This window comes from Nothobranchius furzeri, chromosome 15 (assembly GCF_043380555.1).
Source record: "Nothobranchius furzeri strain GRZ-AD chromosome 15, NfurGRZ-RIMD1, whole genome shotgun sequence".
Taxonomy (NCBI): Eukaryota; Metazoa; Chordata; class Actinopteri; order Cyprinodontiformes; family Nothobranchiidae; genus Nothobranchius; species Nothobranchius furzeri.
Window position 1 is genome coordinate 39,689,905 of NC_091755.1, and position 17,175 is coordinate 39,707,079.

At 46.0% G+C, this 17,175-nt stretch overlaps 1 protein-coding gene across 3 annotated transcripts in view; it reads left to right on the forward strand.

Annotated features, from left to right (window-relative positions):
- The window catches only part of plekhg5b (pleckstrin homology domain containing, family G (with RhoGef domain) member 5b), a 105,432-nt gene that overhangs the window by 79,897 nt on the left and 8,360 nt on the right, over window positions 1–17,175 (forward strand). For all 3 annotated transcript variants that reach the window (XM_015967134.3, XM_015967131.3, XM_015967135.3), the window contains 8 exons: window positions 2,878–3,019; window positions 4,680–4,764; window positions 4,855–4,909; window positions 5,041–5,132; window positions 5,212–5,348; window positions 6,531–6,697; window positions 14,131–14,322; window positions 15,926–16,096. In XM_015967134.3, coding sequence (XP_015822620.1) covers window positions 2,878–3,019; window positions 4,680–4,764; window positions 4,855–4,909; window positions 5,041–5,132; window positions 5,212–5,348; window positions 6,531–6,697; window positions 14,131–14,322; window positions 15,926–16,096 — 1,041 coding nt within the window. The remainder of the gene's footprint in view (window positions 1–2,877; window positions 3,020–4,679; window positions 4,765–4,854; window positions 4,910–5,040; window positions 5,133–5,211; window positions 5,349–6,530; window positions 6,698–14,130; window positions 14,323–15,925; window positions 16,097–17,175) is intronic.

Consider the following 17,175-nt stretch of genomic DNA (forward strand, 5'->3'; position numbering starts at 1 on the left):
GTGTCGGGCGTCCTGACCAGTGGGCTGGTGTGGGTCTGCTTGTTGTCAGCTGTTAGGGAGGTGTGTGTGTGTGTGTGTGTGCGCGCGCGCACTAATCCAGACTGAGCTGATGGAATCTCCCACGCTTTTATCCTGTCGCGGTGCGAGGCACACGCTGCTCCCCTTTAGCTGTCCCACACCACCTCCCCGTGGTCTCCAGCTCCTCCCGGGGCTCAGAGCTGATCCAGAGTCAGAAACTAAAGGAGATTCTCTACGTTTTCATGTCCATTAATCAGTTATTAGAAACCGAAACTCACTTTTCGTGTCAGCAATGTGAACTCCTGAGTTGAAACGTGTGGATGCTGCACAGAGAGGCTGATTTGGTGGTTTCTGCTCCCGGCTGGAACCGGCTCTCTTCTCCTGTTTAATGAATATTTGACTTCATTAAACTATGAAAGAAAGTTTTTACAGACTAGGAGAGCTGCCCAACTTCTCCCAACCTGCATCGATTGAGAAATGTGTTGATATTTTTTCCCCCATAATGACCGTCTGAACAAAAATGGCTTCATTGAGAAACTTAAAACTTTTTTTTCTCTCTTTTGAAACCTTTAATCCACAGTCTGAATGTGCAGCAACTGTTGGTGACGTGAAACGAAAATCAGTGTTCTTGTTTTCCCTGAGGAACACCTAAAACATCCTTCAGCCAAAGAGCTGTTTCTGACGTGTGAAATAATGTAGAACCAGTCGGTAATAACCTGAAGCGAACAGGGAAGGTCGTGCTGAACCTGGAGCTGGGAATGTCGTTTGGATCTGGGATGGATGGGATGGCGCTGAGACCTGAACATGATCCTGAACCGGACTGGGAACCAGTGATGGGGGATTTAAAGACTACCGTGTTAACCTCGTGCCGTCTTCAGCAGGAAGACTTTTTTGTTTTTGTTCATAAACTCCAACCAGAGTCGCATCTCAGCCCGTGGCCCTGGGGCTTCCCATGTTTACACAGGAAGTGGTTTCCCCCCCGACCAGAAGGGAGGAGTTTGTCCTCCTGGAGGTGGAGGACTGAACGGAAGAGGAGAAGGTTTTTTAACCTCTGCAGGAGCGTCAGCTGGTGGTGATGGAGCAAAAGCCCTAGTTAGGGTGTGGGGATGGTGGTGGGGGTCCTTCTGAAAGATTACTGGACCTTTTTTCTGGTCTTCTTACCTGTCTGGGCTGTTTGACTTCACTTGGGACTCCTGACCCAAAGTGGCCGTCGTCCTCCATCGTTCTGTGCTTGAGCCTTGCAGATTGTTTTGTAGATGCAACGTTTACGCCTGTAGCGTGGTGATGTGTTTTTTAATGCTGTTACTGGGGTCTAAGGGTGGAGAAACGGGTCACAAAGGAGTCTTTTTCTGTGGTCCTGAGTACCTGCAGACATGGACATGAAGTCCTTTTTTAGCTTATATCTGCAGCAATTCGTTTTAGCGTTGTAATGGTGAAAGGTTTCTGTTTTGTTGGTGTGTGGATTGCTAAAATTTGCTTTACATGTCTTGATTTTCTTATTACAATAATATAGGTTTGTGTACATCTTTGTTTAGTTTGGGGCTCAACAAGCTCCAAACTACCACAAAACAAAGTAAATGTATTTTGGTTTAAAAAGTCAGTGCAATTCAAAATGACAAAACGAGGGCAAAACACACTGGTGGCGTTTGGTGTGCCTTATAAAGATATGTTACGGCCATATTCTCTGTGATGCTCCGCCCAGTGATGTATGTCCTTATGGTTCCACTGCTCAGCCTCTAGGCTCCTGAAAATAAACAAGTGCTTATTTTATGAGGTCTGACTCCGTTTGAACCTCCGAGTTGACGAGCCGCAGCTGTTTTCTGCTTTTGTAGCATTGCTGTCTTCATGTTTCCTTAATGTGACTGAGCGATCAAAAAGAAAATTAGGTTAGTCCGTTTTTGATGTCTGAAGGCTACAGATATATTTTTCTTGCTTCAATCAGACATGCTGGTCCTCTTAAGAACATGAAAACGAGGTCGGGAAGTACACTACACACATGACCCAGCACCCTAAAGCTTGGCTTATGCTTGACACATTCACTTTCCGCGCGGTGATGCGGCTCGCGGATGGAACGCGCTTCACAACTCGCAGCGTTTATGGTTCATGCGGCTCGTCTCTGCGGTGAGCCAATATTCTCCCAAACTGTAGGGGGCAGCATGGAGCTCTACGGCATGCATCCAACACTACACCATAGTAGAAGTAGAAATTACTGTTGTTTACAACATGGCAATCCAGCATTTTTAACAGCGTCCTCGTCTTTTCCGACAGTGCGAGCTATTTCTCTCCAAGAATTATTAACAACATGTTGATCACGGTGATCTTTGAGAGCTGAATCATACAAATGTCTGTATTTACCAACCTCTGCCATACTAGTTCTTGCCGGTCCGCCATGTTTTTCCGCGTCCGACCGTCTGCGTGGTTAGAACATTTCCTAGGTGCGCGGTGCGGAAAGTTTTGGCCGTGCGGAGGCGCGGTGGAGGGGCGTGGTTGTTAAAATGACGCAACTTTTCCGCGCGGAGCTGCGCGAACCTCGCGGACGCGTCGAGCATAAACCAACCTTTATGTGGGTGGATACTGGTGAGCAAGTCCACTGGTCCTGAGGGGGAGACAACTCAGAGCTTTGAATATGTCTGAGATTCAGATCCTTAATCCTGCAGCCTGCTGCTGGAGCTCAGAGTGGACCAACAGTTTGACTTAGGGTTACAGCTTTGGAGCACGTCCAAATGAGCTGACCAGAGACCCCTCCAGCCTCAGAGGGGTGCAGGTGGTGGAAACGATACCCAAGCAGCAAGTCTTTAGTTCTGAATGTGTTTGTGACTGTGGTGGAAAATTTACTGTCGTGTTGACCTCTCTGTTTAGGTCTGCCACCATCCAGACTGCCAGGACCTGAACAACAAGAGTCCCCTTCATCTGTGTGAGTCATGTGACTCGCGCTGCCACTCGGAGAGCACGAGCAATGTGCACTTTGACCGACATCCTCGATTCGACTTGCAACCTCAAGGTAGATGATTTCTTTATTTGGTGCTCCCCCTCTGGGGGGGGATGAGGTCATCCCCATTACCTCAGTACAGAACTTCATTGTTACACACACACACACACACACACACACGCACACGCACACGCACACACACACACAGAGCTTTTGCTGTCTATATAAGGCAGTTTCCTGTTTTGTAGCTCACATTCTGATAGTTTACGTTGGACAGATCCTGGTTATTGGTGACGTGTTTTAGATCGGTAACTATTGAAGCAGCAGGAGACTTTCTGAACATCTGTGGAGATGAATCCATTCTGCTGCTGTGGTCAGTGATGTAGAATTATAAACAATCATCAGACGCTGGTTTCTATAAAACGAGCAGAAAAGACCTCAGCGGGGTCGACCCCGGTGAACCCTCCTGAACACATGAACACCAGAAATGCTGTTTGGGGTTTTTTTTTAGGGCCAGGTGTGTATCTTAGTGATTTCTGCTTTCATCACATGTGAAATAGTGAAACGAGCGTTCTTCCATGATAGAAGAATAAAGAGATCCGAACGGAGAGGCCTTCTGGTTTGAGTTTAAAATGTTGGTGAAGTCGAAGGCCTCCAATCGTCACGATGAAATCTGAAAAGGCCCCTTTGGACTGGAGTTTCTGTTTTGACGTCATTTTCTCAGCATTTTGACTTTTTTAAATGTCCATCTCAACTTCATTCTTAAAGCTGCTTTCCGGAGTATTTCTCTTATCCGATGGCGCCATCTAGTGGCTGAAAAGCATATCACACACAAAAATCTGTTGCTTTGTTTTTTTACGTTTTCTTCACCTTTCTGTTTATAAATGTGATTTTTGTAGCCGACAAACGGCTAAAAACACGTTGTTTTACAAGTATTATTCTCATGCCATGCTGTGTTTTCATATATTTATATTTTAGAGACTTTCTTGTCCGTTAAAAGTTCATCAAGTCTGCATCAGCCGAGGTGTTCCTTAAATTTGAAGCATGTAAGCGGTAGTCTAACGCTATTGGTCAGTTCTGGTTGGCGCTCAGTTTCCTATTGCACGGAGCTCTGCGGGGCGGGGTGGGGGGGTGGGGGGGTGCTTAGCAACAAAAAAGACGTATTACTTATATTATATCACAGTACACGATGGGATGATCACTTTTACGGATTTCTGAAAAATCACGCGTCATTTCTGAAAGAGGAAAACTCCGAAAAGCAGCTTTAAGTGACAAACATGTTTCCAATTTGACTAAAATCTGAACTTAATCTGAAACGCGATCTCCTGTTAGTCAGAGTTTAATGACCGAAGGTGTTTTTTAGAGTAACGGAGAAAAGTCTCGATTTAATCAGAAAAGAAAACTGAGATTATTAAATCAGAAGTTTTAACTTTACAAAACGAAGGTCTGGAATAATAGTCTTCATCTCCGTCTTCCTAATCTACTTCTTCTGTGTCCTCTGTCTTCTTCATTGTCTTTTTTACTTGTTCGTCTCCGTTTGTCTCGTCGTCAGCTTTCTTCTTCTTCTTCTTCTTCTTCTTCTTCTTCTTTCTTCTTCTGCACCACCACAATGAAAATGTGTCTTTTGTAGCTGTGTGTGTGTGTGTGTGTGTGTGTGTGTTTTGTTTAGTCTATGGAACAGTGAAGAAGTGCTGATCAGAGGCACTGATGATGTTGTTTTCTTAACCCGAAGCTTCCATCCTCGCCCGGAACGTGTCCACACGTTCCTGCCCCCCACGCACCAGCCCCCCCTCTGACATGGAGGAAGATGAAGAGGGGTTAGTAATCTTCCTCCACATCCAGTCTGTCTTACTCTCAGACTTTTTACACGTCTCCAGAGATGGCGTCTGACTGTTTGTGTTTCGCAGCGAGCGTAAGATGGCGGGGATGATGTTGGGGAAGAAGAAGCCACGGAGACACACCGTGAGTCATGATCCGAGTCTGAGCTTTTCGTTTCTTTGTCAGAGTTGTGTAAAACCTTGCTGTGGCAAAACAACATCTGAGTGGAGAGAAGGAGCCCCCTGTGGATCTGTGTGTGTGTCTGCTTTCTGCAGGACCTCGGCACGGAGTGCTTCAGCCTCAAGTTTGACCTCAATGTGGACATCAACACAGAGATCGTCCCTGCAGCGAAGAAGAAAACGCTGAGGTGAGTCGAGTGGCACGATAATCGCAGCAAAGTCGTGATGCCCCCGCTCAGGACCACGGACTGTTCTGTATGTCACCAGAGAGGTGTTGGGTCCGGTGTTTGAGAGGAACGGCGTCGACCTGTCCCGCGTCGACCTCTTCCTCGATCAGTCCAACACACCGCTGTCCCTCCACTTTGAGGCCTATCGTTTTGGAGGACACTACCTCAAAGTGAAAGGTAAATGCGTCAACGCCGACATGTCCGAGGGTCCACATCTCTGTCTGAGACTGGACTTCTGGGCCTTTCAGAACCAGCCCTGGTGTAAACAGGGTATCCGCGGGTCCTTAAAAAGTCTTAAATTTGCTTTTCCAAATTTAAGGCCTTAAAAATCCTTAAAATGACAAATAATCTTTAAATACAGTTTCCAGAGGTCTTAAATGACCAAAGACACAATAAACGAGATTATTTTATTTCTATAAAATTTTCGTGAATTTCTAGTTAGTTCAGCATTTTTTGTGTACGATGTTGCCGTAAGCGGAACCGTACGCAGTCAGTTGGTTGTTTAAGGGGGCTGTTTTTAGATGAGCACGTTAGCTGGTTAAGCTAGTGGGAGTTTGCACCATGGGAAAGTGGAAGTTTAACGGTAACTGGATGGCTAATCCCACGATCGCAGCGTGGTTAGCACCGGTTCCAGACAATAGCTGGAAATTATAGCCTAAATTTAATTTTTTAAAATGATAAATGACCCGCACTTGTGTAGCACCTCTCAGAGTAAGGACTCCAAAGCGCTTTACACTACAGTGTATCATTCATCCATTCACACACACATCCACACACTGATGGTGATGAGCTACGATGTAGCCACAGCTGCCCTGGGGCGCACTGACAGAGGCGAGGCTGCCGAGCACTGGCGCCACCGGTCCCTCCGACCACCACCAGCAGGCAAGGTGTGTTAAGTGCCCAAGGACACAACAGCAGAATTCTCTGTCCGGAGCCGGGCTTGAACCTGCAACCTTCCGATTACTGGACAACCCGCTCAACCTGTCGAGCTACTGCTGCCCTACTTAAATAGCTTAAATTTGTTCAAAGTGGCCTTAAAAAAAGTCTTACATTAGGCTCCCTTAAACCTGGAGATACCCTGTGTAAATGAACCATATACTGTGGATAAAATGGTGACTCTCACCTCTAATCAAACTGGAGTAACACGAGGAGAAACCACTCACACCGGTTTCATTCATATTCTAATGGGTCCTCTAATAAATCTGCACCTTGTTGTTCCTACCCAGTTAAGATATTTGCCTAAAAGGTGAGGAAAAGTGATTTTATATGTTAGTATTTCTTCCCTACATCCTCCTGGATTTACTGTCGTTTCTCATAGTTCTCCTTCACATCGAATTTTCTTCCTGTACACACCTGCAGCTCGGCCTGGCGATGAGCTGAAGGTAGAGCAGGGCGTGAAGGACCTGCGGTCTCTGAGCCTGCCCAACATGAAGCCGTCTGGAGGTCAGAGCCCCTACATCCTCGCCCCGGCTGCTGAGAAGGTGGCACACGAGTCCCTAACACGCCGCGAGAGCGTCGACCCCCTGGTGAGGATGGTCATCTCTAATCACACCTTTTCCAGTTCTCCCCCTGTGCACCTTCAGCGTCTCTGTATTCTTCTCGTGTTGCCATCGCTTTTCTACCTGGAGGAATTAGGAATTCCCATTTGAATCCTCTGCCAGCAGCGAGCGTGTGTGCGCGTCCGGCTGCTGGTGCTTCCTGCAGCAGCAGGAAGTGGCTGCTTTTAGTTGATGAGAGACGCTGAGCGGCTAATGGAGGCCGTCGGTATCCCGATCAGCTCAACTGCTGAATGTTGAGAGCAAGGCAAGTCGTCAGTTCAAGCTGGTGCATGTGAGGACGCGGCAGTAGGGCTGGGATGTCATCACGATGAACCATTAATGACTTCATATTTTAATATTTAGTCCCACGAGTTCATATTTAATTGAACAGAACTGCCTGACTTGGTGGCTCAGATGCACAGATCTGTTCTCTGAAACATTACCTGTCAGCACGACACCTGAACTCGTCGGAAGTCGGCGCTTCTGCCACTTTGCCGTCGTCTTTGACTCGTTTGTGTAGAGATCTGACTTGCGACTTGTCATTTTACACACCCCAGACTGACTCACTAATCCTCCGTTTGGGCTGTCAAGTCCCAGGTGAGTTGGATTATGCATCAACACGCACCACAACAGATGCCACTGTAGCTGCAGGCGAACAGGTGGAGGATCGGTAAAGTACTTTCCTCCCATCTTGGAGGAGGTGAGGCTTCGTGTTAGTCATCCAGCTGAGACATAAACACTGGAGGTTGCAGAGGAAAGTCATATTTTAGTCATCAGGTTTCTTTTCTCTTGCAGCTGGAATTTATTTAGTAATGAACTTGAAGAAGCGTGTGTGTGTGTGTGTGTGTGTGTGTTTCTGTGATTTATGCTGAATCGTTTGGGCGTGGCTTCTGCAGGTGAGGACCGTTGGTTAACCTGTGAGTGTGGGGTTATACCTGCTCAGCTCACCAGGTGGCAGCACAGTTCACATCTTATCTGAAGCATCACGTGGTTCAAATAGCTAGAGCAGCCTTTCTCGCGTACCCCTGGGGGTACGTAAAGAAACTCCAGGGGGTACATGAGAAAATGTACATTCATTTAAAAAAATAATATCCATGGAAAATCTTTTAAAAATAATTTAATAAATATTTTAGGAAAATTTAAGTAAAAGTTCATAAAATGTGTTTTATATTCAGTAGAAGTAAGCTAAATTCATTATCCCAAAACCTCAGAGTCTCCCCCATACCAGGATGGTTAACTCCAACCTGCCATATAACGCCTGGCATCACCAGTCGGTCACGTGGATCAGCGATGGACACGTGGCCGAAGCGCAGCAGCAATTCTTTAGAAAACACGGAGGGACAAGTGGCCAAGAAGGCCGAACCAGAGCCGGCAAAATTCTGGCTGTATCTGGAAGATTATGTTTTATTTGGATTTACTTCCACAAGTTGCAACCCACCCAAGGCACTGTGTTTTTTCTGTGGGGAGAAATTAGCTAACGACACTGATCAGAGAAGCAGACCGTGTCTAGAAAAGAGCTCGATCACAGCAGTTGCCTCCCTGCCACCAACGATGAAAAAGATCCTCAGTGAAGCACGAGCCCAAGTGTCTCACTAAAAAGTCTGTAAAAACGTTCCGTTCAGTGCAGTAATGTTAAGAATTCAGTCTTCTTTTTGATTTTTAAAAATATATTTTGAGATTTGCATTTGTTTTTAGCAATTGTTATTTAAAATGACGTTAATGATTTCTTTTAGAGAACAGATATACTATGATGCCAAAAGAGAACACTTTACGTTGATATGTTTTTTATGAGCACAAATCTTTAATTATAATTATCATTTATTTGGCCTGTATTTCATATATAGTTTTTAAATATTTCTAGTATATATATTTTTTTCCAAATAGTTCAAGAGATACTACAAAAAATGTGCAGTGTTTTGCACATTTATGGATTTTTCAATGGGTAATCTTATGGTTTTAAATAGTTTTATGGTGACTGTTTTCATTTAATTAATTAGAATCACATTTTAGTGATGAAAAATATTTCCAACACATTTAGTTATGGAGTATTAACATTTAAAATATTCGAAATAGTTATTTTTTTTTCAAATGGTTGAATTTTGTACTTGTTTTTCAGTTCCAAAGTTGAATAAATCAGTCACTGAAGGCACCGTGCTCTATTTAAGGTCTTTTGTTTTTTACAACCAAATATGCTTTTGCGCTGATTAGGGGTACTTGGCTGAAAAAAATATTTCACGGGGGTACATCAGTGAAAAAAGGTTGAGTACCACAGCGCTAGAGGAAAAACTCGCCCTCAACGGCAGGCATTTATGACGAGGTCCGGCGTAAAGCTTCGTTGAATTTAATGTTCTTTGATAATCTTTAGAATCCACCTCGTTTGGAGGGAATCTTTTTATTTATTTATTTGTTTGTTTGTTTGTTTGTTTGTTTCACATGAAAGTCTTCGATGCATCTGATGCATAAAAAGCAGAAACGTAAGGAAGTCTTTCACCGGGTCAGAGACTCGGGACTCCTGCCTGACGGTGACCCAGGTCTCCCAAGCATGTGCACCAACAGACTCTGAGCCACCAGGTGGCGCTGTGTTGTGCCTTTTGTCGGGTTTTCAGTGCAACAGACCCATTTGTTTGGTTTTGCTGCAGACTCTGACTGTGGCCCTCCTTCACTACAACTTTTAAAATCACGTGGCTGCTCAACTAAATGTGAGAATCTGGTTTAAAACAGCCAGGAGTGGCTGTGATGTTTTTGTGGCTGTCGCAGCTTAAAGGCTGCGGCTGGGTTGTGATCGGCCGATGACAGCTCTGATGATCCAGGATGTTTGTTTTGCAGCAGGAATCCTCAGGCGAGACCTCTGATCGGTCCCATAAATCATCTCTGAGTGTTTCTCCTCTCTTTAAAATCTCACCTCTCATACAGCCTGAAACGTCCAAACTGCTGGTGAAATCCACTTCCTGTCAGGTAGCGGTGTTCAGAGCTGTCGACGTCTCGTCGCTCACCTAACTCGAATCAGAAACTCTGATTCATCTGCTTGGTTTAAGTCGTTGACCCCCCCAGGGTCAGGACCCGGGTCACGTGGATGCACAGATGAGTATTTTAGCATCACGTTTATTTCTGTCCACGGATCCCTGGTGTTCAGTGAGAAAACACCGAGAGACGCTTTTAGGGTTGTTATAAAGATAGCTCAGCTGCCTGGGACCGTGTGATAGTCATGGAGCCTGTTCAGTACATTGATCCTTGCTCTCTGTCATGTGGCCAGATCATAAAAGTGTGTTAATCAGTTTCCATGGAGCAGAAACGAAACACCAGAGTAAGTAACTCGCCCCATCCATCCAGCAGGGTGGTGTCTATGAACCCTCAGCTGCAGGATTCCCCCCAGAGACACAAATCACCAGGATTCGACTCGCATAACGGGCTGCAGTTGGAAGTTTTCTGTCTTCCCAGGAGCTGATCTTCCAACTAATGGCTCTTCCATGTGTGTCCGAGCTCCGACCCCCTGACACGAGGGGGGACCTTGCATACTTTTTATCCCTTGGCAGCACTTTGGTGTCACCAGGTGAATGTTTGGAGAACTTCCGAGTGTCATAAAGAGTTTCCCTGAGCTTCTGCTCAATGAAACGAGTGGATGTGTAAAATCAGTCCGATTGAAACGGTTCCTGTGTTCCAGGTGCGTTTTAGTTATCGGACACATCAGTGTGGAAAGGTCGGTTCTGAGCTCTAGAATCCTAGAAGGGATGTAGATGAACATGCCGTGTTCAGATATTTGCTAATGTACCAGTTTCTCGCCTAGAACAAAGTTCTTATTTGATGACTATTAAATAATTTTTGCATTTTTTTAAAATTAGAAAACTAAAAAAGTTTTGTTCCATGAGGGATATTAACCCCTGACCATTGTTTTGAAAAGTGGGGACACCCCTGAGCTAAACACGGGGAGCAGTGGGGACATTTGTGTTAGAGGAGACAAAGACTGTCCTCTGAAGGAGATTAACACACACACACACACACACACACACACACACACACACACACACACACACACACACACACACACACCTTTATGGTGGCTGTTTGAGTGACTGTTGACCTGCAGCACACCTTATGTGCTGGTTCATTTTGGCCTGCAGCCACACCGCAGGAGGAGCGGCGTGCCTCACTGTGCTCCAGTATGGGCCCATCCTGACTTGGGGCTGGAGCTACGCCTCGGTTGATCACACAAATCTTAAATTTGGTTGATTCTCTGGGGAAAATGGTTCGTTTTGGTCGTCTTTCGTCCTGGCACAGCTGGGATGTTCTGCATGTGGACCCGGAGGTTCCAGAGTCGCTGCCTCCTGAGCGCAATCTGCCGACTGGTCACTCTCAGGTGAGAATTTTCCCGAAACATCTGACCTGAGGAGCACGCTTCCTTTGTGCAGTTTCTAAAGGAATATTCCTGTAACACCTTCGTCCCAAATGATCCGCTTTGTTGTGTGTTGGTCAGAAGTGTTTCTAGAATGTTCTAGAGTTTTGTTGAGCTTTCCTATCAGGTCAGAATGAATTATGTCGGACGCTAGAAGCCCTATATGTGCTGCTCGTGCTCGGTATTGACTCTGACCTTATGGTTTCCATGTCCTGGTTGTCCACACATGATGTACGAGTTTGGTGTGGGTCCGAGCTTGCAGGAAGTTCAGCTTCACGCTGCCTTCCCATCGTTAATCAACCCTCCTGATCAAGGGGAGCTGTTATCAGTGGGCCACCATAAAGGCAGTAGCTGGAGGCTTTGTGATGGGGGTTGTTGCTTGTTTGTGTGTGTGTGTGTGTGTGTGGGGGGGGGGGGCGGTCTCTTTTACATATTTCCCCCCTGCCGGGCCAAGGTTAACACCACGAGCCACAGAGGCTGAGATAAGGCTGAGAGCTGGGTTTGATATCACTTACTGGGACCTTGCTGCCCTCAGCTCTGCCTGACAGGCACAACGATGACCATGGAAACTCAGGTTTATGTAAATGTTTGCAGTCAGTGCAGAAAATGTAATTATTGTGGCTTTTTAACCTGATAAATTCACTAATTTAGTGTCAAATAATATATAACAATAACTACTCAATATCTTCTGATGACTCTGTGTGTGTGTGTGTGTGTGTGTGTGTGTGTGTGTGTGTGTGTGTGTGTGTGTGTGTGTGTGTGTGTGTGTGTGTGTGTGTGTGTGTGTGTGTGTGTGTGTGTGTGTGTGTGTGTGTGTCTAACAGTAAACAAAGGGGGCTTCCCTTTTGGATAAAGCTGTGGAAAATTCCTTGTTTTCACCACCTTGCCTGGTATTGTTCAAAGGTCTCAAAGCAAAACAGTCTGCTGCTCAGAACAAAGTGTTGTGATTGTGTGAGGATGTGTCATGAAAAGTGATCTCTCCTTTCAGATTTCTTTTATTGGGGGGGGGGGGGGGGCAGCTAAGAGACTAAAAGTGCTCATTGTTGCAGCCGGCCGGTCGGCGTTCGGGTTTGTCTGGGTTCTACTGAACTCACATGTGCCGGGATGCCTGTTTGATCTGCGGTTCTGACTCCGCCTCCACAAATTCAGACCAGCTTCCTTCTGCTCCGCCTCTTTCCTGGCAGACACAATGAGGCAGGATCCTCTTGGTTGCCGAAACTCCAGGCTATAGTCTGTGTGAGTGTCTCGGAGTCCCAGCTGACTGTTGGACACCGGGACGGGGCAGGGGCGGCTGTGTCACAGAGCTCGTCTCGTCTGGACGAAGTGAGCGGTGAGGACGACGTGGATGTGTGGAAGTGGCAAGAGCAAAGGCGAGAAGTTGAGCGAGAGCAGCAGCTGGCTCAAGGATGGGCTGCAGTCCGTGAATCCATCTGAAGGATTAGGATGGTTTTCGTTACGTTTGACATGCCTCTGGCTTCAATGGTGAGCTGGATTATGGTGGGAAAACTGCTGGTGGCTCTTTGGGTTAAAGCGCGTGTTGGATTAAGCTAAACTATTCTTAAAATGGCTGGCACCTCTTATTTGTGGAGCATGTCCTAGAACATGAAGCTAAATGTGACCTGGTTTTAGTTTAGGTGGGTCCACCATGTGGACTTATTTGCTCACACCTGTGTTCTTAAACATTCGTCTTTCAAATGTCTCCTTTGGTTTCTGCTCTGAAGCCAACGAGTTCCTCTTGAGTGAAGTCAGCTGATAAAATTATGATGGACCCCCCCAACATCCAAACACACAGATGTGTGTTTAGTGCGTGGGACACTCGGACCGTTTATAATGGTGAAGGTCTGGATCTGACCTAAAGTTTGAATCTGTGGTGCAGAAGGATTCATCCCGTGCCTTTCTTTGGGATTGTGTTGTTCTAGGTTTGTTTATTACATAACAGTAGTGGTACTAAGGCTTTAGTTGCTGCTTGTTTGTTACGTTTCAGCTACTTGTTCCAAACTTGGTCAAATGCATGAACACGAGAAGCGCCCTTTGACCTGTTCTGTTTGCAGTTCTGTCACTATTCATGTCCATTTTCACTCTGCGCACCTTTCAAAAACACACACACAAAAAACACACATGCAGTCCAGTCAAGATGCAATTAAGCAAAGGAAAGATTTGCAAAACGGTGACAAATTTCAGGTCGGTGCACATTTTGGTGAATCGGGAGAAAACTCAGCTGCATTTAGAACTTTAGCTCACGTCGGGTAACAAGTGGGAGTTTAAGCAACCGAACTCTTTAGGGAGCGCTTGTAAAGCGCTTTGGAGTTGTGTGTGTGTGTGTGTGTGTGTGTGTGTGTGTGCGTGTGTGTGTGTGTCCGTGCGCATAGCTGGTCACTTTTGGCAGCAGTGTCAGAGTCCAGGAATGTAAAACGTCCCTGTTGTTTGATGAGGTGAGGGTTTCCAAACTAACCCCCCCCCCCCATCTTTCTCACTCACTCACTCACTCACTCACTCACTCACTCACTCACACGCACACACAAACACACACACACACACACACACACACACCAGCAGATTCCACAGCACTCCAACAACAACTGCTTCCTCAGAGACGGCAGCAGCCGTGTTTGTTTTCTTTGCTGTGACTCGTAAAGTGGACAGAGATTTGGGGAGTGCGGCGGTGCAGCAGGACCTGCTGACAAGGGAACAATGGACTGGGAACAATGGACCGACTCGGCCCGTCTGTTCCTATGGAACAACCTGCCGCCTGCTCCTTGTGATGTCACAAGCATTCACAGCAAGGAAGTGGCTGTCCTTCCCTCTCCTGTTTGTGTCCACGAGGATGACTTTAATGAGTGTGTTGATGTCATCCCTCGACCCAGAATTCCCCTCTGATTTCCTGCCATTCCTGTCTTTTGTGTATTTCCCTCCTACCGTCATCTCGTCTCTCTGTCTGACCGGCATCTCTTGCATTTCCTCATAAAATCAGTAGTTTTGTTTTCTGTTGGATGTCTGGTGCTAAAGCTGGTCCTGCTCCGTGTCCTCGCAGGGTCAGGCGCGGCGGAGGAAGAACATAATAGAGTTCCTGGGGGAGACCAACATTCCTACCCAGGACTCTCTGGGACCGCCGGGCGGCTCTCTGCCAAGTGTCGGGACTGGACCTGACAGCTGGAAGAACCGTGCCGCCAGCCGCTTCAGCGTCTTGTTCAGCTCTAACGCTGGAGCAGGACCTTTTGTCAAGGTGGCATGGAGCGTGCACACACACACACACACACACACACACACACACACACACACACACACACACACACACACACAACTACTGCTTCGATTAAAGTTTTTTCTACAAACAAAATAAAGTTGGTAGGAAACAAACCAGCCTCCCAGAAGTGGCTCACGTTAGAGAAGCATTGACAAGTAAACAAAGCAGTAACTGGGAGCAGTGGGAGAAGGCCAGGAGGCCACATCCTACCAGCTCCAGTGCAATCATTTCCCTTTAGTGTCCGGACTCACTGGTTTCACCCCCCCACCCCCAGCTGTGGAAATAGCCAGGTGGAGGGAAACTTCTCCCACCTCTTCACAACCAGGTTGATTCACGTCCTGAGCTTCATAATTTTAGTCGTGACGAATGTTTTCATCGGGCGTGTTCATGCAGTAGAAAGGCCGATGTTGCATTTCACTCTGAAGATTATTTATGTGCGTCTTGTTCAGGATGTCAGGATATTGTCCAGTCAGCAGACTCAAGTCCAGGTGGAGTTAAGTCACAAGTATTTATACCTATATATTGTGTGATGGAATATTAAAATACTTTTGTTAAGAATGTGTGAGATCATGTAGGACAGCAACAAATAAAACGCCTTAAAGTGGTACTTTACTCACATTTTTAATACAAATGCAGTGGTCTCTAGTAGGAATGAATGACTTGTAAGTTGCACTCTATAATAACGGCTCTGGTGCACCGGTTTCAGGAACTAGAAGTGAGCCAGATCAGAGTTGAGCTTCAGCTGACAGGATTTGGTGTCTTGTGTCCTGCTCTGATTGGCCAACAACACAACCCCACCACTGTTTGCTCTGCAACGTTGATGTTGATGTTGATGTTTCATCTCCACAAATAACACAAGCCTGGAGGAGTTCTGCTGTGTGGTGGGGTTGCTAATGCTAACGGTTAGCTTGTACTAGCAGAGATGTTCTCTGCTGTTTCCTGGACGCCAAACCAACAACAGCCTTCCCCGTCGTGAGTCGAGATGCGTGAGTCCATGGATGTTAAGTGACAGTGTGACGTGGATCTGTCAGGATTTTCTAATCCTAGAGTTTCACCGTCTGTTTCCTACCAGAAGCTAAAGCAGGAGATAGGTGTAGGAGACTATTTTCATGTCCAGGCTGCATGAAACACTCAGTGACCAATTCTAATAAGGTTTTTTTTAGTGAAGGACTTCTTTACCTCAGTTCTGTGTTGCTAATCAGCTGATTCAAATGAACCAACCCCATCAGTTTGGAGCAAAACCTGGAAAATGTCATACAGTCATTACACACACACACACACACACACACGCTCACACACACACTTATGAGGCTAATGAAATGGCATTTACTAAGAGCTTTGCCCCCCCACCCCCATCTGTCCTCCTATGCTAGCGGGTCTCAACACGCTGCTCTCAGTTGGATCTAGATATCGGCCTTGTGTTAGCGCCAGTGTTTTATGCTAATACTTCATCCACTTCTCTTTTCTAACAGATTGATTACAATAATAGTAATTATAATAATAGTAATCATCATCAGCCAAACTGAAGCAAACACCTTGATTTCAGCGTTTCTTCTCACACTTGGGCTTTTTCCTCCTGCAGGAGGTGGATCGGCTGGAGCAGCTCCAGAGTAAACTCCACTCCTACTCCACATTTGGGCTGCCCAAGGTACCGCGACAGATCACCTTCCACCAGGACTCCTGGGAGGAGGAGGAAGAGGAGGCCAACCTGGCGATAGAGGAAAGCTGGCAGACGCTGCTGGATGACCCAGAGGTACGGTTATTGTGAAGAAACTCATCATCAATACTTTTACAGTAATTTGAAATACGATGAAAATGGCCCAGTGTTACCAGCGGCGTTGCTTGTTTTTTGTTTTCAATTCAATTCAAAAGTTCTTCATTAATCCCAGAGGGAAACTGATGTCTGTAGTAGCTCAGAACAATAATAATAATCAAGTCGTCAAAGAGTTGTTGTATATTACAACGGCTGTTGGCAGGAAGGATCTCCAGTAGCGGTCAGTGTTGCAGCCAAACTGAAGAAGCCTCTGACTGAAGACACTCTTCTGTTGTCGGACAGTCTTGTGAAGAGAATGCTCAGGGTTGTCCATCATTTTCTTGATTCTCTGGAGAATCCTTCTTTGCATTATCTCCTCCAGTGGTTCAGAAACTGCCGAAACTCTGGCTGAGTCCTTGAAAGGGCTTGGAGTTCATCCATCTTGTTGGCCAGTGATCTCACATTGCCCATTATGATCGATGGAAGAGATGGTCTGAAATGTATCTCTCTGTCTCCGTTTTGCTCCCGCTCTGCACCCACGCTTCTTGCGTTTTAGCTCATTTGGGATTTGTGGCTTCAGTTGAGGTATTATTTCAGCCTTTCCCATGTTAATCAGCTGCTCCTGATTGTAAACCAACTTGTTGCCATGGTTACGCATCATAACGAATGCTCAAAAAGTGAAAAAAGCTAAAAAAAAAAAAAGCAGTAAAATTCCTCCAAGCTTCACAGCACCAGAAACAGAAAAGTAAAGTGTCCGAAAAAATAGTTTTTCTTGAGAAACTAGAAGTAAAAATGTCCAAGAAAAGGCTAAACTTACATATAGTCAACAGAGCTACTCCAACATGCAGCCACCCAGAGCAGCGCAGTTCCGGAAAAAAGTGATTAATTATTAATAATTAATTTCGTGATTAATTTCTGTTCTACTCAGTTATACGTTGAGTTTTCAATGGGAAAACTGTCGGGAACAAATGTGATTATGGTCTGCAGGATGAAAACACCACATGCCCAGCCTGGGACTGTGTGGACTGTTTTATTATTTAATCGTGTGGTGCAATGATTGGAGCTTTTATTGTGAAGGG